Source organism: Cygnus atratus, chromosome 2, assembly GCF_013377495.2.
Source record: "Cygnus atratus isolate AKBS03 ecotype Queensland, Australia chromosome 2, CAtr_DNAZoo_HiC_assembly, whole genome shotgun sequence".
NCBI classification, from domain to species: Eukaryota; Metazoa; Chordata; class Aves; order Anseriformes; family Anatidae; genus Cygnus; species Cygnus atratus.
This window is the reverse complement of record NC_066363.1, coordinates 132,487,074-132,508,027: the sequence shown is the minus strand read 5'-3', so window position 1 is coordinate 132,508,027 and position 20,954 is coordinate 132,487,074. Positions and strand designations below refer to the sequence as shown.

The 20,954-nt window shown below is 43.0% G+C and overlaps 2 protein-coding genes across 2 annotated transcripts; one reads left to right on the top strand and one right to left on the bottom strand.

Annotated features, from left to right (window-relative positions):
- The first annotated feature begins 474 nt into the window (after positions 1-474).
- On the top strand, positions 475-4,833 carry RBIS (ribosomal biogenesis factor). The gene is made up of 3 exons (XM_035546431.2): positions 475-677; positions 3,293-3,409; positions 4,681-4,833. The coding sequence occupies exons 1-3, from the start codon at positions 555-557 to the stop codon at positions 4,747-4,749; spliced, it is 309 nt and encodes a 102-aa protein (XP_035402324.1). The 5' UTR covers positions 475-554; the 3' UTR covers positions 4,750-4,833.
- A 516-nt stretch (positions 4,834-5,349) lies between these two features.
- E2F5 (E2F transcription factor 5) lies at positions 5,350-19,641 on the bottom strand. Its single transcript, XM_035546429.2, has 9 exons — positions 19,502-19,641; positions 13,442-13,551; positions 12,626-12,787; positions 11,389-11,432; positions 10,160-10,224; positions 8,204-8,471; positions 7,305-7,505; positions 6,845-6,889; positions 5,350-5,523 (listed from the first exon to the last, which is right to left on the bottom strand). Exons 1-9 carry the CDS (start codon positions 19,637-19,639, stop codon positions 5,414-5,416), a joined length of 1,143 nt encoding a protein of 380 aa, XP_035402322.1. The 5' UTR covers positions 19,640-19,641; the 3' UTR covers positions 5,350-5,413.
- Positions 19,642-20,954: the final 1,313 nt, after the last annotated feature.

Genomic DNA, 20,954 nt, shown 5'->3' with positions numbered 1-20,954 from the left:
CCCGTGAGAGGGCCCTGCTGGGTCACAGAGGCTTCATTTTATATTTTATTTCATTTTTTTAAATTTCATTTTATTTCACTCTATTTTTTTATTTTATTTTATTGTTATTGCATTTCATTTTATCTTATTTCATTTCATTTAAAAAAAATATTTCACACTATTTTATTTTACTTCATTTTATTTTACTTCATTTATTTTATTTAATTCTTTTATTTAATTCTTTTATTTAATTCTTTTTTCCTTTCCTTTCCTTTCCTTTCCTTTCCTTTCCTTTCCTTTCCTTTCCTTTCCTTTCCTTTCCTTTCCTTTCCTTTCCTTTCCTTTCCTTTATTTCTTTTCTTCTTCCCTTTATTTCCCTTTATTTCCCTTTATCCCACTTCCCTGCATCCCGTCGCACCCCCGCCACACCCCGCTGCCCAGCCTCCCCGCGCCCTTCCCTGCCTCCCCGCATCGAGAGGGCGGGGCGGGGAATCCCCGCGCCGTGACGTCAGGGCTTCCCCGGCGCGCGCTGTGACGCCAGGAGCGCGCCGCCCGGCCTCCTCGGGGCTGGGGCGATGGGGAAGAGCCGGGCGCGGAAGGCGGCGAAGGCGCCGAGCGTCTTCTGCATCGCCCGCGGCGGCGCCGGCAAGGCCCGGGGGAAGGGCCGGGCGCGGCGCGTCACCTCCGGGCTCAGGAAGGTGAGCGGCGGGCGGGGAGGCCGAGGGGGAGGCCGGGCGGGCTTCGCGAACTGAGCCCGGGAGTTTCCGGCTGAACACGGGGGGCATCTCGGTGCTGAGGGGCTGGGGAGGCTCCTTCTATGGAGATACCCGAGCCCTGCCTGCGCGCCGTGCTCTGGGTGCCCCTGCTCGGCAGGGCTTGGACCCGGTGATCTCCACAGGTCCCTTCCCACCTCACCCGTCCCGAGGCCGTTCCGCCATTTTGGTGTTCGCAGAGCCCCGCGGCGGGCTCCCCCGCCAGCCGGCGGCTCCTCGTTCCCGTCACGTTCAGCTGCAGTCCGCTGGCAGACGGACTTAAAACAGCAGCTCTAAAAAACAAAAGGGCCTTTGAGATTTTTCCAGAAGAAAAATCTCAGCCATCAAAGCCACCTGACGGGTTGATCTGGCAGACAGGTGGGAACGTAATAAACTTTTGGAAACAGGGAGCCCCAAAACGATTTCACGTTGCTGGCTTCGAATCCCCGCTTAGTCTGGAGGGTTCTGCATAGCGAAGGGAGAAACAGGTTTAAAAACACCTTCATGAAAAGTCAGTAGCTTGTTGGGAGTAAAATTTTATTCTGCATGTTTGAAGCAGTATTCTTTAATTCATTAAGCTGTTGGGGATTTAGTTACCATTAAGCAGAATAGCAAGATGCTCAGTAAAAGTTAAAATAGGCTTATTCTTTAATAGATTAAAGCCCCTTGTAACTATCCAGGCAACTTCAGATATAGACATAGACATAGATATAGGCACGGCCTCTTTCTAGAGAAGAGTCCTTGCCCATGTACCTAGGATACCGGGCATTAAAACTGACTGGGAAGTGCTAACAGGCTGTTATGGGAAATCTAAACCTTCTGTAAATTGGGCTGCCCACAGCCCCATCCACTCTAATTGGAGCTAGGAGTTGTCTGCATTTCTTAAGTCACTTCTATAGATTGATTTGAATTAAATTGCTAATCTAAATAGACTTGTTTTATTAGCCTCGTGCCCCTGCTTTCTTACTACTGATTCTCCTGGTCACTCATGTAGGAATAAATGGGGTTACTGTTAATGTGTACTCTGAAATGACGGCAGCTTTGAAAGCAAAAGGAGTATGTGTTTGCTTCTGCGTATGCACATTGCTGAGAGGTTAATTACTGTGGTAGCCTTTGGGACAGCACTAGGCAGCCTGAAATTTGGGATTGCCTTAAGATCTGTGAGCGTGCTTCTGGAACATCTGCTATGTAATATACCATTATAATGCTAAGATGCTGTTCAAAGCTTGGTACTTCAGAAGTAACAGGTGCCAGAGCTGAGATCAGCTGAATCTTACTCTGCTGCAGTGGTGAAAGAGTTCATTCCCCCAGCATCCACCCTGCCCCTCTACCACAGATCACTGTCCCCGGAGCACTGCACAATGCACCTTAGCATTGCACCAATGCATCTTAGCTCTTGCCGTTCAAAAGCAAGCATCTTTGCTGAAATAACTTATGAAGGAAGGCTTGGAGTAATCAACTTTTTTTTGCCCGTACAACTCTTTTGCAAGTGCAACTGCTTTAATAATTTTGGATTTATTAGAACGTTAGTAGTACATGATTTGATGATATAATTAGGTGATGACAAATTCAAGCATAGAAATATTTCTACTAAAATGCAATTTTGGAAGATATGCTTAGAATCATAGAATCAAGGTTGGAAGAGACCTCCCAGATCATCTGGCCCAACCACCCTACCACCAGAATCACCCACTAAACCATGTCCTAAGCACCAGGTCCAACCTTTCCGTGAACACCCCCCGGGACAGTGGCTCCAGAACCTCCCTGGGCAACCCGTTCCAATGCCTGACTGCTCTTTCTGAGAAGAAATGTCTCCTCATTTCCAACCTGAACCTCCCCTGGTGCAACTTGAGGCAACTCCCTCTAGTCCTATCACTAGTTACCTGTGAGAAAAGGCCGACCCCCAGCTCTCTTTCAGGTAACTGTAGAGAGCAATAAGGTCTCCCCTGAGCCTCCTCCAGACTAAACAACCCCAGTTCCCTCAGCCACTCCTCGCTTGTGTTCCAGGCCCTTCACCAGCTTCTTTGCCCTTCTCTGGACACGCTCCAGGGCTTCGATGTCCTTTTTGCAGTGAGGGGCCCAAAACTGAACACAGTGCTTGAGGTGCAGCCTCACCAGAGCAGGGTACAGGGGGACGATCACCTCCCTGGTCCTGCTGGCTGCACTATTCCTGATACAAACCAGGATGCCATTGGCCTTCTTGGCCACCTGGGCACACTGCTGGCTCATGTTCAGGTGAGCATCAATCAGCATCTCCAGACCCTTTTCTTCTGCACAGCTTTTGAACCACTCTGCCCCAAGCCTGTAGCGCTGCATGGGGTTGTTGTGGCCGAAGTGCAGGACCCAGCACTTAGCCATGTTGAACCTGCCATTGGCCTCTGCCCATCGACCCATCCTGTCCAGGTTCCTCTGCAGGGCCTCCCTACCCTGTGGCAGATTGACACTTCTCTCCAGATATAATACTGGCTGCTTAACAATTGTGCAGAAATGGTGAAATTTCACATGCCAGTGGAATTTCAGTTTAACATACGAATGCGTGTATATTTTTTTTCTCCCTACAGATAAACATTGAAAATGCTGACAAAGTAAGCAAAATAAATAAAGCATTTACTGAAATTCAGAAAGAAGTACAGCAGCTATCAAAAGGCCCTGTAGTGGAACCTCAGAAGAATAACCAGGTAATTTCTGTTTGGAAAAATCTGAGGCGGGACAAGTAAGGGTAGTATGCGTTCAAAGCATTATATTCTGGCACTAAAACTGCAGGCAATTGTTGCTGTTGCTTTATGTCTATAAATCCAGCTTTATTAATTTCACTTTTTTTAAATGCTGGTATCTGGTTAGCATATTCAAGTCCTGTGTAACTACTAAAGTCACTAGAGAAGGAGGTGGGCAGCTAAGCTGCAGCGTGCTTCCACAACATGTATATTTTTTAATCTATTAAAAAACACGTAGAACATCATTTAAAAGTTGTTTCCAGCGCCAAACCCTCAAGACCTGTCTCTTTGTATTTACTTATGAGAAGTAGCAATATCTGAAACACCAGTTTCTGTACTACAACTCCTGCCTGCAGCACTTGCACATCAAAACAACATTTTAGTCTAGTCAACAAGGCTGCATGCAGCTTTGAGCATTGACAAGAAATAATTAAACAACTAAATACTGACAGGCTGCTCCTTATGCTGAATTTAAGCTCCTCTTTACAAAATCTTCTTATGCTGATACTTGCTGGTGCTGCAGGCATGGTTTGGGGGACAGAAAAGGCTGTGGGCTAGTATGAAGTACACAGGTGAATCTGTCCTGGCTGTTGGGGAAATGAGAGGGAACTGGACGGGAGATGAGTAGCATTTACTGTGCCTGAGGTCATCAAGTTTCTGTATGGCTGGGAGTGTCAGAACGAGTGCCAAAAACCTCAAGGGAGGCTGAAGGAAGAAGGAAGCTCAGGTGATGGTGCTGCCAGCACAGTATGAGGCCAAACAAGGACATTGGTGCCAGTGGCCCTAGTCCTGTTAGCTTGCTATTGCATACAGCTGCAAACTTGGACTATAGCACTACTCCTGTGCTAGCAGGGCTGTACATGACATAGCATTGTATTTGATCACTTAGGCTGTAAGCAATAGCGTTTTCTCCACGGTTTCAAAACTATGCTATTGAAAGTATTCCCTGAATTAAAAGCTGTGCCTACTTGCATTTGGCCACGTACATTACTGGCACGATGCCCGGTCTTCCTCTTGCGGCATGAAGTAGTGGCTTCTTATCTATCAAGTGTAGTGAATCCCGTAGTTCCCCAAATTATTGAATTATATGACTGCAAAGTTAGCCTAAAATAAATAATTAAATATAATAAAGACAAGCTCATCATCTAGGTAATACTGTTTTTGTTGTTGTTTTTTTTTTTCCAAACAGTAAAAATAAATCACTTTCTACTTTACACTGAAACTTTTTTTTTCAGGTTTCTACACATCCAGAAGCTGAACCAGCAAATGTGGATGCTGCCACAAGCCTATTATCACAGCTGTAATCAGTAACGAAGGGGTTCCAAGAATTGAAGATCACACAGGCTTTGTTTGTACAATTTTATTAAAAAAATCTTGTTAATATACAAGTATTGGCACACTTTAATACAAACTACAAACAGACCTTTCCTATCACCTAGGAAAGTGGAATGTCAGAAGTCAGTGTGAGAAACTTAAAGTGCTAAAACAGAAGGCACTTCACAAAATTGGTTCACTGAAACAATTAAGCATAACTCAAGTTGATATCCTTCACTTTTCAGCTTGGCAGTGAAAGCTTCAAAATTGTTTGAAAGGTCAAAAAGATATAGAAAGCTTCTTGGCAGTAAAGCTTCAAAGAAAATGCTGATAACTGTGAGCAAAGCCTAATCATTTTTTAAAAAATGATCAAAAGTCTATAAAGCATTTTCACTTTCCTTACAAAAGAAAACTTCAAATCATTGGATTACACAAAAGACACTCGTGTGAAAAAATGTGTCACAATTCTGACAAAAGCCCTTTTTTTCTGGTGGTTGAATTTGTTTTGTGAAGTAGTTAAGGGAAGCAAAAGGAAATATACTCCCAGAGTCAGTGAACTAAGAAGTTATACATTCATTATTCAAATACTTAGGTTATGAAGAAGTCTAGAATGTTATAGTTAGAGGTAGATAAGTAGTCTGGTTGACACAATATCTAATAATTTAGTATCTGCACATCAAAGAGATCACAGACTCCTTCATTATCATCCAGGTTAAAGTTGTAGTCATCTCCGGGAGTAGGAGAGAGTCGTAAGAGAGGAAAAACTGTAAAGCAGGAACAGTTTAGTTTAAATTAAAACACTTGGAATATCAGCCCTACCTCATAATTCAGTATGTCTGTCATCACCAGTGCTGGGTTAGTCTTAATAAGTAAAATACTGTCTTGATAATCTGACAAGCATGCTAGGATACATACTGTGAACACCTGTATTGCCTTCAAACTAAGGCAACGTGAATCCACATCTTTTTCCTTAGTATTTTACGTAAATTTGCTGGGGTGGAATGATAGCTGTGGAATACGAACCTAATCTCTGCTTTTGCAGCAAAGGAGCTCCTGAGCAGATTTTGAAATGTTATCAACTTTCCATCACTTATGTTTACATTTCTAACTGTTATAGTACTGTGTGTATCAATCTTCAAATATTTTAGATAAATTACTATTTTCCCTATTTTACACATAAAAAATGGAGGCTGTCCATTTCTCTGTACACTGCATTTCATGCATGGGCTTGAGGCCATTTTTGGGGAATGCAAGAAGAGAAGCCTTGGCCCTCATTCTGTACTGCAGGAACACTAATCTAATGCAAATGAGCTGAGAACATGGTACCTGCTCTAAGAGAGGAGACTATTTCCATTTTAGCTGTGTATTTTATTGGTACATTCACGTAATCCATTCTTCCCTCATGAACCTTGTAATTGCATGGTTCTTTCTGGATAAGCCCCAAGTTTGTCTGCTTGAAGGGCAGATATTAACACAGGCTGCTCACAGAGCAGCGTAGTTACCAGGGGAGATGAACAAAGCCAGCTGAGTTCACCTCTGTCTGGCAGCCTGCAGTCTGTGAGATATAGCACAGAGGGAGGCATGGAACAAATGAAATTACTAGCTGTGGCCCAGTTCTACATTCATATGGCCGTGAAGATGGAAGACCAGAAAAGGGTTAGATTTGTTCAGCCAGTGTACCAGACCTGGCATGCATGCAGGCATATAAGTATCTTGTGAAATACCTGATCAAAGCTCCTGGAAGAAGCCTGAGGATGATTAGTATTAAGCTTTATTTTTAAGGCAGCACTCATCAACCTGTTCTTTCTTTGTTCCAAAATTAAGTACTGCTGGGTTACTCATGCATGTAAGTACTTGCTGGATTAAGACTTTCAGATTTTGATTGTTAAATCAAACTGCTGCAGGGAATGGATAGGGGTGCAAAGACAAGAATGACAAGGATAGAGGAGGCAGTACAGGGGAAAGAAGTAGTTTCATACTGACTCTTGGCATGAGACTTAACAGACACCTACCAAGAGTGCTGTTCATACAAAAGACATGCTACTACTTTTTTAATAGCTGCAAGTAAAGATACTAAATACTTACCATCAGAAGACATGAGTTCATCAATAATATCCCCACTGATATTTCCTGTGAAAACAGGAGCATGCATTTATGGAAGTCAACAGATTCTCCGCATTACAACACTGAATTGCAAAGTACAGTATGGCTCGTGCACACTAGGAGCTGTGGAGATAGCATGCCACGTATATGTAAAATATCTTTGTATCCCCCAGTTTTTCCTAATAAATATCTCCTGCCCTCCTCATGCTGTACAGTTGATCCCTTATAGCCTTAAAGCCATGTAGCTTATTTGGCAGCAGCAGAAAATGAGCCTGCTACTCAGAACTGGCTCAATGGCTTCATTAAAAGACAAAAAACAAGGCCTGTCATCTCTGTGGGAAAAATGCTACTCTTTCCCTCTGTGTAACTCATTGGTAATTCGGTCAAAAAAAAAGGCTCAGGAAACAATAAAAACATTTAAATAGCAACTCTTTCTTCCTACCTGTGGGCTCATCCATCTTTGCTATGTCAAATGAGTTTGGCTTGAGAATACAGTTAACGTCCAAAGGGAGCAAACCCTGATAGTCATTTGAGCTAGCTGTAGCTTGGGCGACATCTCCTGAAAGGCTGGGGTACAACACCGCGTCTGGAAGGCTGGAATAAGGAGTTGCTGGAGTTGTACTGTTTTGCTGCAAACTGCTTTCTACAAAGACAGGAAGGCACATTATATAGTCTGTTGTGGTAAAAAGGAACACGAAGCACCTGCACCTGGCTTTATCTCTTGAGGAGAACACTGCCAAGGTCTGGGATGAGGTGAGAGGAGTCTCCTCACCACTCAAACTCAAAAGCACAATTTAATCAGGACCCCTCAGAAACATAGTCTGTAATACCCACACCATTTTCTTAAATATTTCCATATTACCCTAATATTGATATGAAAGAATACCTGATATTCAGGGAGTCCCTCACTGTGGCTATGTGGAAGTAGGTAAGTGACCTTGTGGCACAAAAGCTGGAACTGGTGCCTTTATTATGTCTTATTAAAGGGTACATGTTCAAATCATATACTCCGTCAGAGGTTGGCAATTTCATTCCACACTGCATTCTTGAGAAGCATCTCAGATTAACAAACAGGATCACATTCAAAACCTGACTGGTATAAGATGATAAGCTACAAGGGGAGAATCTATTTCACTGGATAGAGGACAGAAGAGGAAAAGGCTTTTCTGTCAACCTCCTGAAAGCTGTTAGTAAGCCCTCAGGCTGGTTTCATAACAGACACCTGCACTTCTATGCAAATTGTTGATCTGCCTTTCCTTTATCTATCACCTTTTTTAACAGTTTCTTTCCTACCCCCAGTCCTCCCTCACCCATCTTAAGTGGAAAAAACTCTGGACCCACCTGATGGCGTGTCCACAACTGATGTTTGTGGCAACTGTTGTCCCTGGTTAAGACCGTGTTGTTCTGGTGGATTTTGAGCAGCTGTAGTAGGTTTAAGGGGAGTCACTGGAGCTGCAGGCTGAGATGGGGTCTGTGCAAGGTCATCGGGTGGAGGAACTGGAAACACCATGGGCTTGGAGGAGCTTGATTCTTTATTTATAAGCAGTACATGAATAGGTCCTGAATTACTCTTAAGATTGATCTGGTATTTCTTCTGTCCATTCTGTCCCTGTAGAGGTGGTGTATTAAGAAAGTTAAAATTCCTTTAGAACTTCAAACTGTACAAAAATACAACAGTAACTGCACAGACTTTTTCTCATAGTAACTAATGAAAATGTTTGAATAGAATTCTCAAATTGATGCACCTTTTACCTCCCAGAAGATTGTGCTCTTCTAGTTAAAACACTAGGAAGAACCAGTAATTGGCATAAACTCATCAGATCATATGGAGACAGGAAAAACAAAAAAAAAATTAAAACAGATACAAATGATCTAACAGGAAACAGATTACAAACCTGTTATGCATTTACTTGGCCACAGCACAGTTACAGAAGACACAGACATACCATCTTTCAAAGTGTTTAGGTTATGAATTCAAGTTACACGAAACTTATAGCAAGACTGCAGCTTATCAGTAACAAAACAGATAAATAATGATTTCTGTGCATTTAAATTTCTTCCTCTTAAAAGGAGCTCCAGAATGATCTTAGCTAGGACCAACCATCCCACAACAGTTAAATATCTCACTCAGACTGAGTGAACACAGGATCGTAAGTCAGCAGAAACAATTCTTAGCTAATTTGCTAGGCCTCCTTTTGGTAAGTCATTCAAACACTTTAGCTAGGACTATTCCTGTAGTACAGTCTCTGTGAGACCACCGGCTCACAGTGGCTAATCCAGCAAGCAGGTTTTCAGCAAGTATGTTCTAGAAAAAATGAGGATGAGAAAAGTGGGAAAGGTGCCTGGGGAGAGAGTACCCAAAGCAAAACAATCCAATTTCAAGTTGTTAAGGGAATACTAAAATCAGCTGTTCTTGTCCTCAACAAAAAGCCAAAAAAGATGCATCACAACTGCTTTGGTCACACAGAGAACCACACCATTGCCTGAACAGTTTTCAGCATAGATAGACAAAGATCCAGTACCACTGGACCAGCTGGTCCTAGCTTTGGATGTTATTATGATACCAGACTGTGTTTAGCCTTACTAAAAACAGCTTCTAAAACTTATCTTGTGAACTTCACCCTTCTACAAGTATAGTGGCTATCATTCTTCATACAATGCTCTCTCCCAACTATGTAAGATACCAACCCTATTTAAAACTGAGCCCTACAATAAAAATGATTAAAAGATGGATAGAAGTAAGTAATTTGGCCTCCTACTCTAATCCTGCCCATTAAAGCCCTCAGGAAAAAAAAAAAAAAAAAAAAAAAAAAAAGTCTGCAGTCTGTGTTTCTCTATCCAGTCTAGTACCATGTGACTGAACACAACCTGCATCTAAACTACAACTACAACTAAACCTAAAAGGCTTTTCTATAACAGATAGGATTTAGCAATACAATAAATGTGAAATTTGACACATAAAAGTCACTGCTAATTAGTTCTGAAGGGAATTCATAACAATTATACATAATTTGGAAAGCTGCAACTTTTAAGAATAACAGAGAAGAGAGGGGCAAAGAAACCCACTATTGTATCTTGTTTTCAGTAGGAAACGAGTTACCATTAGTCTTTCTTTTGTACACCTAGTTTTACTGTACAAAAATACACTTTGTCCCACCTAGCCCTTCCATTCTCAACTAAGACCAACTTATTTTTTTTTTCTCTCGCACAGACAGAGATAAATGCACAGCTCTAGTGTAGCTCTTCTTCTCCACTGTCCTTCTAGAATACTTAGGTAAACAAGAAATCAGTACATACCATTTCGGGTATAGGTACTTCTAACTGCGTACCACAAGGTGCTTGAATTGCTAGAAGTGTGTCTCCTGGTTAAATAGCAATTTTTAAGAAAGCGTTAGCTGTGCATATTTTTTGTACATCTTGCATGGTATCTACTTGAATGAGATAGGAAAATTCTCTAAGACCTCTTAAAAGACTGCATAATTCCAGCATAAATGAACTTGTGACGGAACGTGCATAGTCCCTGTAAGTTTCAAGATCCAATATTTAACTAGCTTCTTTTTCAGCTAAACCAACTCTCTGATACAGCATACTTTATGGCTTTGAAGAGAAGTTACACAGGAAAGCAAGAAAATGATTTAATGATTGTCTTCAGTGCCAACATTTCCAAGTGTCTAAGCTCAAAACTTCTGCAGCATATACAACTCAGATTTAACAGTTGACTATAAAACTCACCTGTGGCGTACTACATGCACTAAAACTTATTGGTTAAAGTTAGGAGATCACAATTACATCCACAGTACTTGCACAACATGCCTTATCTGCACATCAATTCCTCTTCATCCATAACTTGGAATAGTGCTCCTTTGCTACCTGAGATATATTTACATGAAGTACAATATAACTGGTATACTAAATGCCTCCCTCCATATTTTGCAGTAACTCTTTTCCGCAACAGCTTCTTTTTGTTAAACTCCACAGTAGTCTAAACTTGCATTTTTTTATTCAAAAACAAACCCAACCTTCCTTATGGCAAAAAGATGATCTTGAGCACAGCTGGAGGCTGAGCAACAATCTTTCCTTGAGTAACTCAGGATCAGTAAAGGATGTCCAGGGCAAAAATTTCTGCCAGCAAATCTTGGCAATTTGTTCAAACTTCCCATACAGAAAGAATCTTTTTGATTTAGCCACGTCCCATCTTTGAACTTCAGCTGGCTCCATTTGTATAATATGAAGAATTCCCTCTGACTGAAGCTGCCCCCAGAAACTTTTATGAAATCTGGTGAATTGGACCAACACGCCCTCTCCCTGGTTCTGTCAGAGCCAGAGGCAAGCTATTACAAAGTATGAATACAGAAGAAGACAACCAAAAAGAGTACTCTGAAAACAGCTGAACTTCTATTCACTACTGAATACTTATTCTAAATACAAAATACTCGCAGGGAAAAAACAGGTTAGCAAGTTAGCTTTCAAGAGGAAGATCAGAAAATCCCTCACTTTAAGAAATACAGCTTTTAGAAACAACTCACCATTGAAGCAGTTACAGATATCTTCATGGGTGACATATGAAAATGTAATTTATGTCAAGGAACATTTTTCTAATGCATGAAATGCATGATTTGTTACCCTTTAAAAGAAGTTTGTCCAAACTGAGCCTAAACTATAAACTTGCTGCTGTTACTCTGAGGTGTAATCAAGGCATGATTTATGATGTTCAGAAATAACACCGTTCTGTACTGTAAAAAATAAAAATCTATATACATAAAAAGAATACCAAAAGAAAAGAATCTGAGTAGCTTGAATCAAGAGATTCTTTTTAAACAGAGAACATGTAAAATCTTGTTTTTAAGAATAGCATTTACCTCATCAACTCGACACTATAGAATTCAACAATGTACCAGGATGTCCCAAAATCACATAAAAATATGCTGGAAGGGACTTGAGAGTTCACCCTGCCCCAAGGTAGGATCAACTATTAAGAAATTCCAGACAGATGTTTGCCTCTCCTGTTCTGGAAAACTTCCAGTGATAGAAGATATTCCATCACCTCCCTGGGGGATCAATTCCAGTGTTAACTCTCCCAGGAATAAGTTTCTCCTCATATCTTACTTAAATCTCCTTTCTTACAAAATCCATTTTATAGGTACAGTTTCTATAAAGCAATTGCAAGTAACGCTGAGTACTTAGCACTGGTACAATCAATAAGAAGGGCATTTTCCCATTCCAAATCTCAATACTTGGTCAATATGTTACAAGACAGATAAACACATAATTACAAGCAATGTAGGCAGACCTCTCTGCTTATTGAGTATTTACATTCAGGATAGTTTTCCAACTCCAAACCAAACAAGCTTCAGGACTTTGTTAATTCAATTTATCTTTGGGTGATAGCTTAATCTTTTCATGAGAAGGAAGTAACAGGAAAAAAAAAGATTCACATAAAGTACCGCTAAGAAATATAAATCCAAGTGCCTGAAGGCAATACAATTCATTTTAAACCAGACTTATACTGTGGACTTAAAAATTGCTGCCATATATACACGTGCTATATTATTTTCAGGTTACCTTTCATACAGTCAGGAGAGCTTAAAAAGTCATGTAAACATGATTTAAACTCTTCTTTTTGAACCAAAACCAGAAAAAAAAAGATTAGGCTTTCTTTGTTTCTGGATGAAATGGATAACAGTGTGCTTTACCCTTTACCTATGCTTTAGCTGCTGTTTTAATACTAGTTCCAAGATGCACACAATTTGTTGAAAAGGATATTGGTGGTTTGTAGAATCATCCATAACGTTCTTGATGCTTTGCTGTAGCCACAGTTTCTGCTGATCCAATTCTTTCTCTTTCAGCTCTAGATCTTCAATTTCGGATTCAAGATACCTCAGCCTGTCTATTACTTCTTTTGTATTGCAGCCAGCACCTACTCCTCTTAAAAAGGTATAAAGGTTTGTGAAACCACAAGAAATGAAAATCTAAAAGATCGTTTCCTAAGTATGCTTCCAATAATTTGAAAATATACTAATATTCAACATAAAGGAAATGAACATCTACTTGCCTGGCAGTGTTTTAACAGAAAATGAACATTTTTAACTTCAGATCAGGTTTAGAATTTCCCTCTACCCAACTTGATTTTCTTTTGGAATGTAGGTTTTTCTCCATTAGAGATGGTTTGCAGATCTCCTTCACCTCCCTCTTAACTCTTCAGTTATACTTTCATCTTCAGGAACCGAAGAGAAAATAGGCATGCAATGCAGGTGGGCAGGTAGGTGGAAATACTGTCACCCAATAAATACTCTTCCCAGATTCAGCTAGTGTGAATGCTAGTTATAAAGTAGCACTCCAAGTTTCCTGAAAGCATCTCTGGTATATGTTTTAAATCTGATTCTATGTATCAAAGATGCAAATTAAAGATAAGACAAATAAATAAAGTTCATTTAAAACTTTACTGTCATTCCAAAATGTTGCATTGCTCATTGATGAGCCTAATGTTAATTTTATTCTATCTTAACTGGTCAGAAGAAGTGGAAGGAGGCAATTTTTGTTGATCTTGAGCATATGAGGAAATGCAGAATTGAAGCTTACTTCCACTGAATGCTGTTTTTTGACTTCTTCTCAATGAGATCAATCCCCTCCAAAACATTAGTGATATCATAAATCCTTCTCTTCTGCCTCACGGCAAGGGTATCAGCAGCCTGTGAAGAGAAGAGCAATGAGTATCAGCAACCTGCACGCTGAGGGCAAACAACACACACTGTAAGCCATTCCCCAAAAACATGCCAAATAGTAATTATGTAATTCTGAAGGGAGACGGTTCAGCCCTTCAAGAGCTGGGTGCTCCTAGCACCTGCTTCAAATCGCGGCCAAGAGTGGCCTCCTGTGGCTTGAAGACCTGTCGAGAGGGGTCAAATTGGCCAAGGCCCACCCTTGCCAGGCAGGAGAGCTCACGCGAATTGCCAAGACTGCCCTCTCAGCACCTGCACCACACGCTACCACCCGCACACAGGAGCTTGCAATGCCCCTTCTACAAGGTAAGAAACAGTAGGGAGGGCAGATGGCAACACCCTGCAATGGAACAAGCCTCTGAGGCCAACTGCACGTTAAGTTTATCATCCCCTCTGCTGACACTCTCTGAATCAATCTGCGTTGGGATATGGAAAGATCTGGGGGTAATTTCCCAAACTGGCTGAAGGAGAGTTGCATGACTGTAAGCCAGCACTGTCCTGTAAGCCACCGTGTCAGGGAACGAGTGATAGGATGGGAAGAAATGGCCTCAAGTTGTGCCAGGGGAGGTTTACATTGGGTATCAGGGAGAATTTCTTCACAGAAGGGGTACTCTAGGAGGTGGTGGCATCCCCATCCCTGGAGGTACTTAAGAGATGTGTGGACATGGTGCTTGAGGCCATGTTTCAGTGGTGGGCTTGTCGTGTTAAGCTGATGGCTGGACTTGATGATCTTACTTTTTTTTTTTCCATCCTAACAGATTCTATGATTCTGTAACAGTTCACTGCATGAATCCACCCTGTGGAGCTGCCCACTCTGCCTGTGGTAGCGTGCACCAAGAGCCGTCTCACGGCCGCCAGAACCCCCACACAGCTCAGGCTGATGCTCGCCCCCGACAAAAATTTATCTTTTCAGCTAAGGCATGGTGTTTCTACTTGCTGTCACAGCATGTCACTGAAAGCAAAGCACAGCACGAGTCAGAGGAAAGGCCACTTAATCATTTGTAATTCTGCCCATGAGGACTTTTTTGTACCTGATGCAAAGGCTTAAGGTAAAATAAGCAAACCTGAGCTAGTCACGCCTCCCATATCCTCCTCTTTTTGATGCTGTAAAGTGCCTCAGGTTCAGTGAGTATTAGACAAAAGGATAGAAAAGCAAGGAAGAGTCTGGCTGCAACTACTCTGGATGCTCAGATATATAGAATATAATTGTATTAAATGGATTAAAAGAAATAAAAAGAGAAGGTAGCTGGCAAAGACTTTTGGATTCCAAATTTGAACTAATGGGTTAAAGCCAACTAATTTCTTCTATAGGTACATAGAAATTTATTTCAGTTCGTTCAACTAGCTAATAAATTAATGCTCTTAGCAAAGGAGCCTGTATGAAGAGTACAACCTGAGACAACAAAAGAGAGGGAGGAAAATCATATTCATTTTATAACAAAGTCCGTATTACTCCTTTAACAGTATTTTTGGAACCATAAACAAACTCACTAATCTTCCAAAGAAATGACATTTTCCTATTAGAAAGTTCATTACTAGGACTTAGCAGTCCAATTCATATTGGTGAATGTTTTACTAGGGAAGGGAAATTAAAGGATAAAAAGGAAGAAGAATGAAGATTTGAAAAAAAAAAATGTCCTTGTAGCCATGAAGTATAAATACTGTTTCTTCTCCTGAACAGTGACACACCTACTAAACAGTGTTTCTACTGACACTGTTATCAACATTTATCTTTTGTATGGTCTTCTCCAACAGTCAGTTAAAAATCTAATAAAACAAAATACATGTAAATGCATATAAAATGCATGCTTTAGTTCTCCAAGGACGCAAGCTCTTCAAGCCACTCGTATCAGCAGGTACGTGCCTGCACTTTTAGCTGCACACATATGCACTGTTTACAAAGATGGCAAGTAAACCCTTCAAAACCTAAGTAAGTGACAAAATCGATGCTGCTTGTGCAACATTTCATCAACTCCCTCTATATTTCACAGTCTTCAGATGCACAATTTTTTACATTTCTATGAGATCTCTACATTGTTCTGTGCAAAGAATGTACAGCGTACACTTAATCAGCAGCTATTCAACATCCTGATTAAACTGACTTTTAAAACTTATCATTTTTCGGCTTATGTCAAATGGTTGAGACAGATCCAATCAGCACAACAGAGGGACATCTACCCCTCTGCTGAAATGGTTGCATGGAGCTTCCACACACCTTTCTCTGGATAATTTGAATTTGGAATCACTTCATAAAATATTTTTAACGTAAAGGTGCTGCACTCTAGTCATTCTTTCTAGTATCTCCTCACACTTTGAATAGGTATGTATCCAAGACCAGTGCTGTATGGCTGTCTCACAGAATGGTTCATGGCAGGGGGGTGGAACTAGGTGATCTTTAGGGTCCCTTCCAACCCAAACCATTCTGTGATCTGGAAGAAAAACACTTGTCACAGTGCTCAAGATTCCGAGCGTACTCAGATCATGCAACTTTTGCAATACAGATAATGTGCCGTTCAGCACAGTTTGAGTTGCATGTGTGCACACACAAAGCCCTGCCCAGAAATAAGCCAAACAAACAGAAGAAGGATAATAGAGAGCTGAGGTGCGTTCTCATGCGCCAACTTCTTTGCTCCCTAGGAGCTGACAAAAGGCACCGGGAATTACCAGCAAGCACAGCACATTTGCTGCGTTAGAGGAATTTGCCAAAGCACTGGGGCAGAGTCATTACTGAGAAGCTTAACAGCGCAGAAGGGTCAGCCAGCAATGCCTGCTCACTCTCCTTGTGTCAAAAGAAAGAAGTGCTGCATCTTACAGACTGTGCCCGCAGCAGATGACAACAGCCTTCTCCCGAAGATGACTGTCGACAGCTTGGTGGGAGTTTGGCAACCTCTGCGTAAAAGTTCTGAAGAGCACTGCATGAATAAAGATTAAGGGACGGTAAAATTGAACAAACAGGCTTTTTTTTTTTTCCTTTCTTTTTCTTTTTCTCCTGTGGAATAGGGCAAGTTTAAAGCAGTTGTTACTTGCTCTTGATCAATGCACTGCTAAAGGCAGGTGCATGCCCAGGCTAACTGGGCAGAGTTGATGTTGAGGTTAACAAACAGCTCTGTGTAGCCTGCGGTCTCTAAGGAAGCAACTGCTGCCGAGATACGTAAGAGGCCTGTGGCTAGCACAAAAATGGAGTTTAACATGTTACGGTGGCTAAAATGCTAATGGCCTAAAGTCTTTATGAAAGGGAATAAAGATTAGAAATTGTAGAAAACCTAGGGAATTCACCAATATGGAAGTTCAGTGCTGTTCTGGTTCCTACAGAGTAAATATCCAATGCTCGATCAGACGTCAAATGCAGCAAAGTTAAAATCTGAGGGTAGCAGTGACAGCAGGAAAGCACACTGGGTATTTGGAGTGTCTTTTCCAGTTTTGTTACCATACGCTTCCCTGACCACATCATCTGAGTGACATATGAAACTGGCTTCTTAAATCTGCATTTCCTAGGCACCTGACAATTAAATTTGAGTCGTTTTCAGTTTTTCTTCTCTGTTATCAGGTAGACACATCAGATATTAAACACTATTAAGCACTTAGACAACATATTTGTTTTCAGTTGGAAATTTTGTCCTTGGTAGTTTTTGTTGTCATTTGCTCGTGGTTTTTTTTTGGACTTTCTTTATTAATTTGGAATTTCCAGACACATGAGCGCCTCATCAGAACATCTGAGCAGTAGCTGCAAATCCAAAATCCCCTACTATTCCCACATTTGCAACATTTTCTGTCTCTTGTAGTGAAACACAACAAACGTCAGTAGCAAGCAAGTATATTTTAGAGTACCTGATGCTTTGCACTGCTGTTCAGAAACAATACTTAACCCTGAGTGGAGTAGGGGTGGCATTTTGCTGTAAGCCAAGCCTATTTAAGAAATTGAAGCAGAAGCACTAGTGTGCTGCTGAAAAGAAGGAATATACTGTGCTCTGGGATGCATTTCAGGTCTTACTCATCTTCATCTTCAATATTTCTCCCTTCCCTGCAATTGGTGGGTTGCTGAACACAGGGACTTTACTTTCTTTCCTTTCCATCTCATCTCTTAGTGTTTGAAACTTACTTCCTTAACTGCATTTGCTTATACTGGGTTATTCAGTGACTGCTATGCAACTATTCAGGAACAACTGTTTAATTTAAAGAACGGGAACTGTAGAAATTAAATTCCCAGTAAGGAAAATCCTAACAAATCAGGGGAGTGAAAGCAGGGTGTTAGCAGTGAAGAGTCGTCCAGCCCTGAAGCATTTTCAAAGTTCAGCAGGCAGAAGTCGCAGGGCTCCTTGCACCCAAAGGGAGCAACAGTGAGCACGCACAGGACAACGTGCCGCTACCGTTTCATAATGGGTCAGCACACGTGCCCCCAGGTATCATTTTACAGACTGCTTAACCACAGACATATCCAAAGATCACCAGGAAACGTCCTGTAACACCGCCTTTCATTCTCAATTGCTAAATCACAAAGCTGAAAGTACACTAAGTAACTTCAAATTGTATTTTCTTCGCAGTGCACTTCTGATTTTGCTACAGAAATACTAATCAGCTGCAAGACATCAGATGGTCAATACCTGTAAATAGGATAAGAGACATCTGAAAACCTTCACTGCATGAATCATTTCTCGGAACTCTCTGTTTCATTTCAAGAGCATCCTGTTCTTCGGTTTCCTAAGCACACCAGCATGATATGATATATGTATGCTTCTGCTCATTTTGTTCCTAGATATGTGACTTATTTATGAGAAACACCAAGTTACAGAAATGTATGTTTTGACTGTTTATGAAAGCTCTGATGATTCATTCACTTGTTAGTATTTACTTAAAAAAAAAAATCCAACGTATCGTGTAATGCAGAAACCAGTCTCCAGTAAAGGTTCTGAGCAGAGCTTTTTAAGATTTTTGCAATACCCATTTACTTTTCTAGCGTTACTAGAGTTACTAGCGCTTTTACCACCAGCACTACCATTTTCTTCCAATGAGAAAATTCCCTTTCCTCACAAAAGGGAGCCAGAAACATGAGTCCCATCCAGTCATACTGCCCAGCTTTATTGTTCAAATCCCCCCTCATCAGCTCTTTAAGCCAAACTTTTTGGCCCAGGCTCTTCTAAATGTGTTGGTTTTTTTTGCTTCTCAAACTGACCTGACGGATCTTTCAGCACATGACAGATGGAGTAAGCCACACAACAATCCCCAGTTCGTGGAGCGCTTAGTTACATTTTAGCGAAGACAAAGAGAAATTAAATACGAATAAGTTAATCAACCTGTACGAACCACCCAAGTCCCCAGCGTAGCTAAAGCTGGGTTACAGCACCTATCAGCATCTTCCTAGCTCCACCTAGACAGCTTTACCAGGTGCAGGAAGGTTTCAAGCGCTTGCTCTCTGAACATGGATGTGCAAAAAGGCTCCAAGCACACGGACTGCCTCCAACAGCCCACTAAACCTAAGAAACAGATAAGTTAAGCTGTCCAGAAGGGACTTCGAGCACCGAGCCAGCCCCTTACAGCACGTTGCTAAGATCCTCAGGGAAGAGTCAGCCAGCCAAACGCCGCCTTACTTTAACCTGTATCTTAACCAGATGAGCCCGGGTGATGCCTGCTGCTGCTTCTCCTGACACCTATTTGAGGAAGACCCGAGTCTCCCCCACCATCCTGCACGGTGGTGCCAATGCTACGAGGGCAACAGAGCCAGCCTCGAAACTTTCCCACTGGCCTCAGCAGCCCGGCGCTCCCCTCAGGACCCGAGAAGCGGCGAGGGGCCCCCGCACCGCGGGTGTGTCAGCCGAGCACACGCCACCTCCGAGCACCGAGGGCCCGCACCACGGGGCGGCCACGTCCCGGAGCCTCCCCGGGAGCACGGCGCTGCCCGCCCGCCCGCCGCCCCGCCGCGCACCGCTTTGAGGTCCAGCACGCCGTCCTTGGCCTCCTGCAGCAGCGACACGAACTTGGTGGTCAGCAACCCCAGGCTCTTCTCGTGACGGCTGCTGCCGCCGCCGCCGCCGCCGCCGCCCGCCTCGGCCGCCGCGGCCATGCCGCCCGCCCGCCCGCGGGGCCGCGCCACGTGTGGCCGCCGCCGCAACGGCCCGAGCCCGGAACGGAGCCGGCCCGGGGGCTGCGGCGGGAGGGGCGGCGCCGCAGGAAGTGACGGTGCCGCCGTTGCCTGGACACCGGCGTGGTGGGGCCCGCGGGGCGGCCCGGCACCGGGACGGGGCCCGCGGGGTGGGTGGGTGTGTGGGGGGGGCTGCGTGCGTGCGGGCCCGCTGAGGGGTCCCGGCGGTACCCGGTGCAACAGCTTCAGTGCTGCTTGTCCGCGGCGAGGCGGGGCCGCTTGGGTTAGTTACGGGCGCTGGAGCTGCGTCCTTAATGAACGCGGAGTGCCCCAGCCCGGGCTGCTGCCGAAAGGTGGTCGAGGGGCTGGAGCACTTCTTCTACAGGGGAAGGCTGAGGGAGCCGGGGGCGTCCCGCCTAGAGAAGAGAAGGCTTCAGGGAGTCCTCCGTCAGGCCCTTCACTACTTAAAGGGGGCTTATAAAAAGTTGGAGAGTGACTCTGCTCAATCACATAACGACAGGACAAGGGGGTTTTAAACTTAAAGATGGGAGATTTAGATTAGAAGTTAGGGGAAATTCTTCACTGTGAGGGTGGTGAGGCACTGGCACAGGTTGCCCAGAGAAGTTGTAAATGCCCCATCCCTGGAGGTGTTCAAAACCAGGTTGGATGAGGTCCTGGGCAACCTGGACTAGTAGGTGGCATCCATGCCCGTGGCAGGGGGGTTGGAACTGGGCAATCGTTAAGGTCCCTTTTAACCTGAGCTGTTCTATGATTCTAGCAGCTGAAAAACTTTGCTCGAAGCCCTTTGCAACCAGCACAGCACCTGTAAACCCCAAAAAAGCAGCAGCCCTCCCTGGCTCTCAGACCCCAGGTCAGCCCTAGCTGCTGGAGCACTCCGGTGAGACAAGACACAGGGCACAGTGATGCTCCAGCCAAAGGCATGGGTGGCAGGGGATGCTTATTACCTCATCCCTCACAGTGGCGTCTGACTGTGTGTAGCAGGAACCTCCATTCAGATAGGCATTTTTCTATACGTTATGTTAAACAGAGAAGCTTTTGAATTGCTACACTATGTGGATTTTAGAGAAGCACTTCAAGAAGGAAGTGGTATTGGAAAAGAAAAAAAAAAAAGAGGGAAACAATGCCAAAGGGAGAATTAGACCCATGAAAACCAAACAATACAAACATTACTATGGCACATACGTACCCAGGTGCTATGGTATGAGATTTCTGAGCCAAGAACAAAGAACAATAGGAATTACGGTGAAAAACATCCATATGACAAAATCAGGAAATA

What these genes read in the sequence shown, in the direction of transcription:
- RBIS (XM_035546431.2), top strand. Translation starts at nt 555, where the DNA reads ATGGGGAAGAGCCGGGCGCGGAAGGCGGCGAAGGCGCCGAGCGTCTTC. An exon ending in TCACCTCCGGGCTCAGGAAG is followed by an intron (nt 678 to 3,292) that starts GTGAGCGGCGGG and finishes TTCTCCCTACAG; the next exon opens with ATAAACATTGAAAATGCTGA. An exon ending in AACCTCAGAAGAATAACCAG is followed by an intron (nt 3,410 to 4,680) that starts GTAATTTCTGTT and finishes TTTTTTTTTCAG; the next exon opens with GTTTCTACACATCCAGAAGC.
- E2F5 (XM_035546429.2), bottom strand. Translation starts at nt 19,639, where the DNA reads ATGGCCGCGGCGGCCGAGGCGGGCGGCGGCGGCGGCGGCGGCGGCAGC. An exon ending in AAGTACCTATACCCGAAATG is followed by an intron (nt 8,472 to 10,159) that starts GTATGTACTGAT and finishes CCACCTCTACAG; the next exon opens with GGACAGAATGGACAGAAGAA. An exon ending in TGAACTCATGTCTTCTGATG is followed by an intron (nt 5,524 to 6,844) that starts GTAAGTATTTAG and finishes CCTGCTTTACAG; the next exon opens with TTTTTCCTCTCTTACGACTC.